Genomic DNA, 11,950 nt, shown 5'->3' on the forward strand with positions numbered 1-11,950 from the left:
CTCAGCCAGTGAGCGGGAACCGGTCTGTATGTGGGATCCGAACCCTCGGCGGGAGCGCCACCGCACTCCCAAGCGGCGCACTGTAGCAGTGCGCCACCGGGCCGGCCCTGATCTGGGCATTTCTGAAAGTGTCTCTAAATTTGCTGAGAGACAGCAGTCCAGTGGTAACCAAACCTGACTGACCAACAGAATTGTCCCCAAGGAGGATTTTTAAAAAAACTGTTAAATTGGGATATTATTCACATGCCATACAATCCACTTGTTTAAAGTGTACAGATCAGTGGTTTTTAGTCTGTTCACAGAGTTGTACAGTCATCACCACAATCAATTTTAGAACATTTTCATCACCCCACAAAGAAATCTTGTACCCATTAGCAGTCACTCTCCATTTTCCCCAAGCTCCTCAGCAATCAGTAATCTCCTTCTGTCTTTTTCAGTTTTCCTATCTGGACACTTCATATAAATGGAATCATGTAATCTGTGATCTTTTGTGACTGGCTTCTTTCACTTAGTCTGTTTCTAAGGTTCATCCATGTTGTAGTATGTATTGGCACTTTATCCAAGGAGTGTTTTTGAAATAGATTCCTCACTTATAGAATCAAAATCTCTGGGAGTAGGCCTGGAAATAAATACTTCTGAAAAGGTGTTTAAAGGAAGATTCTGATCAGTCAGGTTTAAAAATCAGTTTATCAGATCAGAGAATTAGAGCTTGGCCATTTCTATTCAAAATATGCCACATACTTTTGGCATTTTTCATACTTGTTACTGACTTTTTTTCTTTGTTTTTACTTTGTCATGTAGACACAGATATTGTTAAACCTGTACTCCATCCATGTTCTACATAAGCACCTTTCTTTGTCCAGCTGCAGTTTTTGTGGGGGAGGGTTAGGTCTGAGATAATCATGTTATTTCCCCTTTGGGTGTATGAATGAAACAGTTGAGAAATATGAGTAAATACAATCTGTATTTTAAAAATGATGGAAATAACTTATTTGTTTTCCAGGGCACATGTTGCTAAACTTAAGTCGTGGCAAGCAAGATTTTTTAAAAGAGGTTGTAGAATCTTTTGCCAATAAAAATGGACAGTCTGCTTTATATGATGCTCTGTTTTCTAGTCAGTCACCTAAGGATAGATCTTTCCTTGGTGGCGATGATATTGGAAACATTGATGTACAAGCACCAGAGCTGGATGACTTGGCTAGATATGATGTCGGTAAGTTGTTTTTCAAAGGAAACATTCTGCATCTTAATTATTTTATACAAGTATTAGGAAAATAATTACCCAGAGATAATGACTTAATATTTTCCTGTATTCCTTTCAGGGATTTTGTTTGTTTGTTTGAGGGGGGTAGTGGGAGATAGTGGGGTGGCATAGTTTTTTTTTCTCAATAGTTATTTGTACCTCGTATATGATTTATCTTGCTGCTTTCATGACTTCTCTGTCATAGTATCTATATTAAAACTCCATAAATATCTCTCTTAATGGCAATATAATCTTTTTTTTATGAATTAACCATAATTTGCTTCCTACTTTGTTGTTTGGCATCCAAGTCTGCATGACAAATTATTTCCATAGAGATTCCTAAAAACAGAATGATGAGACAAAGGAGATGAACTTTAACTCTTGCAAATTGCCAGAAAGGTTGTATCTCTTTATGTTTCCAGAAGCCCATAATCTTTTCAATACTGAATTTCTAGCAGAAGATAAGATGTCTTTATTATACTAATGGATTAATATAGTCATATCCTCTTGTTTTCATGACTCTTCACTGAAAAGAAAATCCATTATTTTAAGATTTCTTATTAGGTATTAGGTGGATGTTATTTTTTTATTATTATTAGCATATTCATTATTACAAATCATACTTTCTCTTTATGCTCCTTATCTAATCTCTCCTCCACCTCCTCTCCGCTCCAATAATAGATTTGTTCTCTCCATCTTATAGATTAACTGTTCTTCTGTTGATTTGTTGCCTAGATGATCTGTCCAGTACTGAGACAGATGTGACCAAGTCCTCCTGTATTATCATACAGCAGATGCTTCTTTTATTACTCTGGAGTGTGCTTTGTGGAGAGAGAGGATCTCTTTTTTTTTTTTTGGTCTCCATTGATGCCTCTCCTTGTGTCAATGCAGTTAAGAATCTGGCATGCTAATCTGCATGGTGGCTGTGATTGCTGCTATAGAGACTAGCTGCTTTTGCAGCAGCTGTAGCAATTGTGGTGGCTGTGGTGGGCTACCTGCATGGAAATGGTGTGTTTGTTATAACCTTGTTGAGGCTGGGTTTGGCCTCCCCCAGATCCATGCCTCAGGACCCGCAGGTGGGCATTCTTTATTTGACCTCAGTAGATTTTGTTTTATTGACTCCTAATGAGTCTTATTTTCTAAATGGGCTTGAAAAAAACATTTTCCAATGCAACTGTAAAGTGTGAAAGTATTTAATAAGAACATGAGATTTTGCTTATAAAATTTACCAGCTCTGGTGTAGAAAAGCAATTATATAATTAAGATGCATTTAATCTGAGTTAATTGTTTATTTTGGCCATAGTATTGGCACAAAGAAAATTTCCAAAACCTTAAGCCAGTTTTTTTCCTTTATTTCAGGTGCCATTCGAGCACATAATGGTAGTCTTCAGCACCTTACCTGGCTTGGCTTACAGTGGAATTCATTGCCTACCTTACCTGCAGTTCGAAAATGGCTAAAACAAATTTTTCACCATTTGCCCCAGGAAACGTCAAGGCTTGAAACAAATGCACCTGAATCAATATGTATTTTAGATCTTGAAGTAAGCAAAACTTTTAACAAATTAAATATTTTGAGTCTTGTTTAATTTTTTTCTAGCATAAATTAATTTTTCTTTAAATAAAACAGGTATTTCTACTTGGAGTAATATATACCAGCCACTTACAATTAAAGGAGAAATGTAATTCTCACTACAGCTCCTATCAGCCACGATGCTTGCCACTTCCTGTGTGTAAACAGCTTTGTACAGAAAGACAGAAATCTTGGTGGGATGCAGTTTGTAGTCTAATTCACAGAAAAGCAGTGTAAGTAGTAAAACAAAAATATTTCTTTAACTTATTGCTTAGGTTTTACCAGGTATTTAATTTAATTCTCATGTGAAGGTTTAATTTGTTGAGTAGCAATTGACATACATGTAATTGTTGAACTGTGTGTCTTTAAAGCAGTTTTATTAAATAAAACTTTTTTTTAGACCTGGAACCTCAGCAAAATTGCGACTTCTAGTTCAGCATGAAATAAACACTCTAAGGGCCAAGGAAAAACATGGCCTTCAACCTGCTCTGCTTGTTCATTGGGCAAAATGCCTTCAGAAAACGGTGAGTTTATTAAAGTATAAACATTTTTTAAGAAGATTACCTTAATTTTTTAACATTATGAACTTTTAATATCAACTTTTTAGTTCTGGAAACACTAGCAGCTTGTTTATATTATGCTAGGTGAAATGTGTTTTTTAATCTTTTCAGAAAGTAGTTAATGTAGTTTAATCTAAGCACTTAGAAGAGTAGTGCTCAGCACATAGTAAATGTTATATAAATATTAGCTGTTGTTGTTATCACTTAATTAAGTTGTGATAATTATTGTCCAGCCTGAAAATTTATTTACACATTAAGTAGCATTTTGTAGGTAAGGGCATTATAGAGTTTTCTGCATATTTGAGGTCTGTTCTGTGGCAGGATATGTAGATGGTTAGCCCTTTGATCAAACTGTGACACGGAGAGGCAGATTTTGGCTACATTAAAAATGGCAATTCTTGGGCCGGCCCGGTGGCGCACTGCTACTGTGCGCCGCTTGGGAAGTGCGGCGGCGCTCCCGCCGAGGGTTCGGATCCCACATACAGACCGGCCGCTCACTGGCTGAGCGAGGAGCGGGGGCAACACTGAGGGTTGCAATCCCGTTGCCGGTCCCGGTCCGGTACCGGCGCGACACTGAGGGTTGCGATCCGTTGCCGGTCACGAAAAAAGAGACAAAAAGGAAAAAAAAAAAATCTTAAACTTAACCCTGAAGCAAGAGAAAGACATTGTAGGGTTTTCAACAAAGCAATGACATAACTGAATTTATATTCTAGAACGTTCATCCCAGCAGCAGTGTGGATATTAGATGAAAGACGGGCAAAACTGGAGTCAGGGAGGCCCATTAGAAGGCTGCAGCAGTAACACTATATCATTGAAAGGGTTTAAAAGTTGAGTCTAGGATGATCACTGGTATTAAGTTCGTTAGTTATTCCAATATTTGGGAAGTTGATCAAATGACTTTTGAGATTACATTTGGTTTTGACTTGAAGTTTTTACCAGTTGTTCTGAACCATTTGTAAATGAATTTTTAGATTATATCATACATGTTCTTTAAGGTCGTGTGCGTCTAAATTTTTATTTTAGGGCAGCAGTCTTAATTCTTTTTATGATCAGCGGGAATACATAGGCAGAAGTGTTCATTATTGGAAGAAAGTTTTACCATTGTTGAAGATGATCAAAAAGAAGAGCAGTATTCCTGAACCTACTGATCCTCTGTTTAAACATTTTCATAGTGCAGACATTCAGGTAATGAAGAATCACTTTGTGAATTAACTGGAGATTGGGTTTCTAGTTCATAAACAAAGAAATGGAAATTTAAACTGCTTAAATTAATTGCCTTGCTATTTACTGGAACTCTTGTTTTCTAAACTTACTAGCTATTACAAATAAAATGACAGAAGAGAGTAATGAGATGTTAATTTCGTTAGATCATCTAAAATCTTTGGGAAATCATTTGGGTTTGATATTCTGAGTTCAAGCAAGTTGACTAAAAACTACTAAATGTGTGTAGGTATCTGAAATTGGTGAATATGAAGAAGATGCACACATCACTTTTGCTATATTGGATGCAGTTAATGGAAATATAGAAGATGCTATGACTGCTTTTGAATCTATCAAAAACGTTGTTTCATATTGGAATCTTGCCCTGGTAAGTAGATGTGGTATTTGAATTAAAAGTTTTTGTTTTAGGGCCGGCCCGGTGGCGCACTGGAGAGTGCGCCGCTTGGGAGTGTGGCGGCGCTCCCGCCGAGGGTTCAGATCCCATGTGGAGACCGGTTCCCGCTCACTGGCTGAGCGTGGTGCGGGCGCAACACTGAGGGTTGCGATCCCGTTACCGGTCAGTGAAAAAGACAAAAAGGAAAAAAAAAAGTTTTTGTTTTAAAAATCTGATTGTTTCATAAAAGCACTCTTTGTATAGATTTTTCACAGGAAAGCAGAAGACATTGAAAATGATGCCCTTTCTCTTGAAGAACAAGAAGAATGCAAAAATTATTTGAGAAAGACCAGAGACTACCTAATAAAGATTGTAGATGACAGTGATTCAAATCTTGCAGTGGTCAGGAAAGTAAGTTGCAGCTTGTTTGTAATTTTTTATTATTGATAACCGGCTGATCAATTTTTTTGCCTCGCTTTTATATTTTGGTAATTTCAAAAACACTCAATAATATCTTGTTATTAATGCACAGGAGAGGTGTGTGTAAATGCTTAATTTGCTTTACATTGTCTTACGTTTGGGGTATGTTTTTTAAAACTTGGTAACCTAGGTATATATGAGGGATCTTCAAAAAGTTCAAGGAAATATTTGTATTTTTTCATTCTATTTTTCCGTGAACTTTTTGAAGTACCCTTATGTTTTTACAGAAATACTTCTTGGGGAATTAGAAAAGGTTTCTAATTATTTACTAACTTTATTATCTTGGCAGTATAAAGAAAACAAATATTATAAGCTCTGGACTAGTTCTTAATAAATTTTGCTGAAATTGAAAGTTATTGCTGACAACTTCACAGCATTTCTTCTCGTCCTCATCATTTGCTATAGACTGTCTTGTTTTCCACCTGTCAGTAGTTTGAGACTGTCATAATAGTGTTCAACTATCTTCAGTCTTCCTTCTGTTATTTTGTTAGTTACTTTGCGTTGCTGCTCTTGGGTTAGGATTTATGTTGTCTGGTGCATTCTACCATCTATACTCATATTTCTGTCCATTCAAAAGCAGTGAGAATGTCAAGTGTTTATCATAGTGCCTGACCCAATAGGTATTTAATGAATGATAGCTATTATTTTTAGAGGAAATTAACTGAAAACCCCTGGTAAATGCGGCAGGGGGGCTTTTAATAGGATTTGTTTTTTTCAAGAGTATGTGAGAAGGGGTTTTTAAACATAAAACTCCAGATATTTGTGGGATGAATTTCAGTTTTCAAGCTTGTCTGATGACTTTTTGATTTTGCAGACTGAAGAGTATGTTAATGATTATATGGTCATTTTACCCAGTGTCTGTCTCTCCCTTTTGTTGTGCTTTAAAGTTAAAGTTAATCTCATGAATAAAGGCTACTTGCTTTAAAAAAAAGTTAGTAACTGACTGGTTTTGTTTACTTGGAATAATTTCCCAAGTTAACATTCCTCTACCATTATTAAGACTAATAGAAGTAATAGAAACAGCATGGACTTTAGAGTCAGAAGACTTTAGATTATACACACTTTCACATGCATTATTATTTAAAGTATGAAGTGCTTGTTATACAAAAGTGAGCAAAATGTAAATACATTATTAAGAGAAAATTTTTGTATTTATTTTAGATTCTTACTGTGGTATTTTTACAAACTAAAGTCCTTGATTAATGTCTCTTGTTTTTAGTTGCCTGTGCCCCTGGAATCTGTAAAAGAGATGCTTAGTTCAGTCATGCAGGAACTCGAAGACTATAGTGAAGGAGGTCCTCTTTATAAAAATGGTTCTTTGCGAAATGCAGATTCAGAGATAAAACATTCTACACCATCTCCCACCAAATATTCTCTATCACCAAACAAAAGTTACAAGGTAAATAGGAAAGAAATGAGTCATATCATTGTGGAATGTTTCTGTTCTAAGTGTTTTAAATACTCTTTTTTTGCTATTGTTATTTTTTTAGTATTCTCCGAAAACTCCACCTCAGTGGGCAGAAGATCAAAATTCTTTACTGAAAATGATCTGCCAACAAGTAGAGGCCATTAAGGTAAATCACATAATTTCTGTAATTGTGCCTGTTATTCCGAGATTTCTTCTCTGATGACTCCCTTACTTCTTTCTAAAGCTGGTCAAAATATCACTTTGCCAGGGTGCTATAGAATCATACCATGTTTTACATACCACTATCTTAACCCTTACCATATTTTTGAAATTACTTATGTATCTGTCTCCTTTCCAAAATGTGAGTCCTTCAAATGTAGTGTTTTATTCAAAACATAGCATGGTTCTTGGCCCAGAGTAGGTTCCCAAGTTGATTGAATTGAACTGCTGAAATATACTAATCGTACTTGGCCCTATGAGTTCATTCTCAGATTGGCTGTGGGTTAGGTGTGTGTCAAATTTATAGCTAGGAATTGAATTGAATCCAAGCTTCAAATAGTTTTTCTTTTTAATACTTTCATATGTTTGACTTAATTATATGAGGAAATGTTATGTGTACATATTCTTATTTTAACTTTAAGAGATCAAAGGAACTTTACTTTTTTGGAATTAGAAGGGTCTTTCATGCTTATTGGGCAAGAAAAAAGTTACTTGTACTTGTAAAGTTACAACAAGGAAATCCTGATATGTGGCGGTTATTGCAGTGCGATCAGTGCTGTGTGAGAACTAGAAAATGTTTGGAGGAGGAAAAATGTTTGAATCTGCACAAAGATTTTGCATGTTAATTTTGTGTAACCGTGGCCAGTGGTATTACATATGATCTTGACTTAACATACAGGTCTCAGGCACACAACATTGTATTCTGTGGAAGTGTAGTGGAACACTGGTCCATGAGCCTGAACACCTGGGACTAGTATTGACTCTGCCACTAATTAATGATCTTGGGCTAATCATTTCCTTACCTTTGTGTCTATTCGGCTTCTCATCTGTAAAGTAAGAGAATTGTTGAAACCAGTTCTCATCACATCTTCTAGTTCTTCGAATTTTTAAAATTATGATTATTTTTAAAATTATGATTAGTACTGATTACAAGTTCAAAACTATGACCCAGATACCAGTAGTGGACACTAACATTTTCCGTTTGATTGCACCAGTTACTTATTTTTGGATGTGCAGCATCCACACCAGGCACAGTAGATGGATGGGTGGGGAAAATTTTATTTAGCTGGAAAATTGAGATAGTTTTTGACCTCATAGTTACGGCTTTCTGAGAAATTTCTAATTGAAAACACTTGTAGAAGAAGAAAGCAGACATGCTAGATCTGTTGTTGACCTCACTTATTAAAACTGGTCAGGTGCCTGGGCTGATAGAAGTTGGAAACTGTTGGGCCGGCCCCGTGGTGCACTCGGGAGAGTGCGGCGCTGGGAGCGCAGCGACGCTCCCACAGCGGGTTCGGATCCTATATAGGACTGGCCGGTGCGCTTGCTGGCTGAGCGCGGTGTGGGCGACACCACACCAAGGGTTGCGATCCCCTTACCAGTCACGAAAAAAGACAAAAAAAAAAAAGAAGTTGGAAACTGTTTTCAAAATTGACCTGTTGTCTGATACCACAGCAGTTTCTTTGGAAAAAGTTATAATTCCCTGATAGTACCTGTTTTTGTAAGGGGAGGTTTTGTAGGTTCTGGGGTTGGGTAGAGTATTGCCATTTAGTTGTCTATAAAGTAGCAGACTCAGATAGCTAGCCACGTAGCTACATTAGAAGGCAGTACAATCTGCCATCTTGCCTGGGCAGCAGAGTGGTGTTCTGAAAACATTTTTGGAGTCAGGTCTGGTTCAAATTCTAGCTGTGCCATTTCCTGCATCTCTTTTTCTCATTTTAAGATATGAGTTAATATTGCTTACCCAGCAGTATCTAAAGATTAATTAAAAACTTAAGTGCCTGGAATAAATTATTATATAATAAATTCTGAGCAAATATTAGTTGTTTCTCCTTTCCTGGTGAGGCATTTGAGCATCACCTTGAGAATTAGTAGTATTTTGTTATATCACATGTGAGTAAGTGGAAAGCTGGTTTTGGGAGATGGTTTGGAATGTTGAGTAGTTCAGATGGACTGAGGACCAAAGCAGCATGGAAAGGAGACACTGGAAGGATGTTTAGGGTAATACTGCTTGAGGACCCTGAATGCCAGAGAAAGAAGTTTAATTTGTAGGCACTTGTTTTTTTGAGCAGGGAAATGTGGCTGGAGCTGAACTTTAGAAGGAATAACGTAGGCTAGTGTAGAATGGAAATGGAGGTGAGATCATTCAGGAGGTTATTCAGTTGTTTAGGTTAGAATTAGAGTGAATCAATTAGGTAGGTGTTACCAAGGAATGAAGGAATGGGAACAAGATAAATTTTAACAAATTAAGGATTATGTTTTAAAATCACCACCTGATACCCAGATCTAATTAGGAAATAGAATCTCTTAAAAGTATTCAAATTTAAATGCTTCAAGTTTTCCTTAGCACTGTTTCTGGCATGGTGTAATTGAATGTTTAAAATTATTTTCATGTTTCTTCCAATAGAAAGAAATGCAGGAGTTGAAACTAAATAGCAGTAACTCAGCATCTCCTCATCGTTGGCCAACAGAGAATTATGGACCAGACCCAGTGCCTGATGGATATCAGGGATCACAGACTTTTCATGGGGCTCCACTAACAGGTGAGCTGGCAACTAGATAATCCTAGATTTTAGTAAAATCACTTTACCTCTTCCTCTTTTAGATAGATAACTTGTGAAGTCACTGTCTATATATGTTTGTTTATATATATGTCAATATATGTCTGCTTCCATGTTACTTAAAAAACAGTATTTGGTAGTACTGAGATTTTATAACTCCAAGCAGAAACAAAAGAAGCTTTATCCGATTGGCTTAAATAACCCTTTAATACTCATCTCAGATAAGCACAGTTTGAAGTGGGATTATTTCTTAAATTGAAAATTGTTTTAACCAGTATAATTTCCCAGAGGTTTAATTTCTTTGATATACTGAAAGGCAGGATATTAATAGGAAATCTTACTTATTCTGAACTATCATGGCTGTATATAAGGAAACGGAGTTTGGAGCTAGACCATATTGGGTTTTTAAGTTGTTCTCTATCACTTACTAGCTGTGTAGGTTAACCTCTCTGAAATGTGGAGATATTACTTGCCTCACATAATTATTATGAGCATTTGTGTATATGTGAGTGGGTGTGGGTGTCTGTTAGCTGTTTATTATAGCATACAGTAAACACAATGAACCAAGGTTACTAATAGTGCTTACTGTTGGTTGGCTATGTGTAAAAGTGCTTTGTGTATATAATTTTATTTAATCATAGAACTCAGAGTGGTAGGTACCATTATTAATCCCAATTTTATAGATGAGGAAATGGGTTTAGAAAGGTTAGGGGTCTTATCCCTTGTTATACAGCTAGTTACTGATAGAGCTGGGATTCACCTCCAGTGGTCTAACTCAAAAGCCCTTGCCAGTATGATACATTGCTCCCAGGCAGCCAGAAATGCCAATAAAAATAGGTTTGTTTATTTATTTATTTATTTATTGAAATGGTAGTAATGCATAGTTTTTTCCTAATTTCTTTTAGCACAGGAAAGATTTAAAATGATGAGGTTGAGTTTAGACTAGCACCTTTACGTGATGGTTCATAGGACCATACTTAAGGCAAACTCACTATCTACCCTCTTGTGATATTGTCTTCTAAATGCAAGCAAAATAACAGAAAGTCATCGTGAAGTCAAGCTTATTAAATGTCATAAGTTATAGATAAGTTATTAGATGTCTAGAGTTCAAACCTTGCTTACTTAAAAACCCTGTGCATTGTATAGAGCCTTATACAGAGAGGATAGACTGGCTAGCCTTTTCTAGGGCTTTTTCAGTGCAGTGTGGAGTCAGTCATTTGGCACCTCTTGGGTCACAATTTCCATTTCTTCTTCCATGTACAGGCATAGAAGGTCATTTGGTGTTATACAAGCATATAAACACAACATTCACATTGTCTCATTTTGTTCTTCCAGTGACTCTATGAAGTGTATAGGAGCAGCACATCCTCATTTTACAGTTTAGAAAAATGGAGACTCCAGATGGCTTATTGACATGGTCACAAAGTAGCTTTGTGGCACTGAAAAAGGGAGAGCCCAGGTTTCCTGATTTCCTATTTCTCTGTTCTGATAGACTCTTTTCTCTTAAAGTAAAACTATACCAAGATAGTCCTTATCTTTTTAAAATAAGATGATTAAGAAACAAAGATTAATAAGCTTGTAGGAAGTACCCAGAAGTGCTAAACAGTTTAAAGAAATCTGAAAACTAACCACTTTCCTATCATGTAGTGTCCAATTAGCATTTTGGAGTTTATCCTTTTGGTTTTTTCTCTTTGTAAACATAAAGTATTTTTTGTAAAATTATTACCATGTGCCTATGTTGTATGTAGAAGAGTTAGCCTGTTTTTTAAATGTTACTTTAAGTTCTGAGCATTTTTCAGTAAATATATGGTATCCCTTCATATGGAAGTACAGCACATTCTATTCCTGTAATGTTGCTAAGTTTGTGGTATTATAAATAATGCTGTGGACATGTTCCTAAGATTGTAGGGTATTTTAGAAATTCAGTTTACACTTTTAGCACTAAAGATAGTACTATCTTTTGTACTCTTGCTAGTGTTTATAAACCTTTGCCAATTTGTTAGAACAAAATTTATGTCAATTTTTACGTTTTTTAATACTAGGCATGCTCAACATTTGATAGTCTTATGTATTTCTTTCCTGAATTGTCTATTCATGGGGTGTTTGTTTTCTATTAGATTATTTTAATGGGTTTATAACAGCTCTTTGCTTTTTTTTTTTGCTTTCAAGAGTCACTAGTGCATGCTCAACATTTGATAGTCTTATGTATTTCTTTCCTGAATTGTCTATTCATGGGGTGTTTGTTTTCTATTAAATTATTTTAATGGGTTTATAACAGCTCTTTGCTTTTTTTTTTTGCTTTCAAGAGTCACTAG

General features: G+C 36.0%; 1 protein-coding gene across 1 annotated transcript in view; it reads left to right on the top strand.

Moving 5' to 3' along the window:
• The window catches only part of RANBP2 (RAN binding protein 2), a 45,781-nt gene that overhangs the window by 9,228 nt on the left and 24,603 nt on the right, over window positions 1-11,950 (top strand). Inside the window, exons 5-14 of the mRNA XM_008576049.1 lie at window positions 1,004-1,213; window positions 2,603-2,784; window positions 2,871-3,046; window positions 3,214-3,337; window positions 4,397-4,558; window positions 4,824-4,961; window positions 5,232-5,378; window positions 6,667-6,846; window positions 6,938-7,021; window positions 9,482-9,617. Of these exons, the coding sequence (XP_008574271.1) occupies window positions 1,004-1,213; window positions 2,603-2,784; window positions 2,871-3,046; window positions 3,214-3,337; window positions 4,397-4,558; window positions 4,824-4,961; window positions 5,232-5,378; window positions 6,667-6,846; window positions 6,938-7,021; window positions 9,482-9,617 (1,539 nt within the window). The remainder of the gene's footprint in view (window positions 1-1,003; window positions 1,214-2,602; window positions 2,785-2,870; window positions 3,047-3,213; window positions 3,338-4,396; window positions 4,559-4,823; window positions 4,962-5,231; window positions 5,379-6,666; window positions 6,847-6,937; window positions 7,022-9,481; window positions 9,618-11,950) is intronic.

This window comes from Galeopterus variegatus, unplaced genomic scaffold (assembly GCF_000696425.1).
Source record: "Galeopterus variegatus unplaced genomic scaffold, G_variegatus-3.0.2 Scaffold1279, whole genome shotgun sequence".
Lineage (NCBI taxonomy): Eukaryota > Metazoa > Chordata > Mammalia > Dermoptera > Cynocephalidae > Galeopterus > Galeopterus variegatus.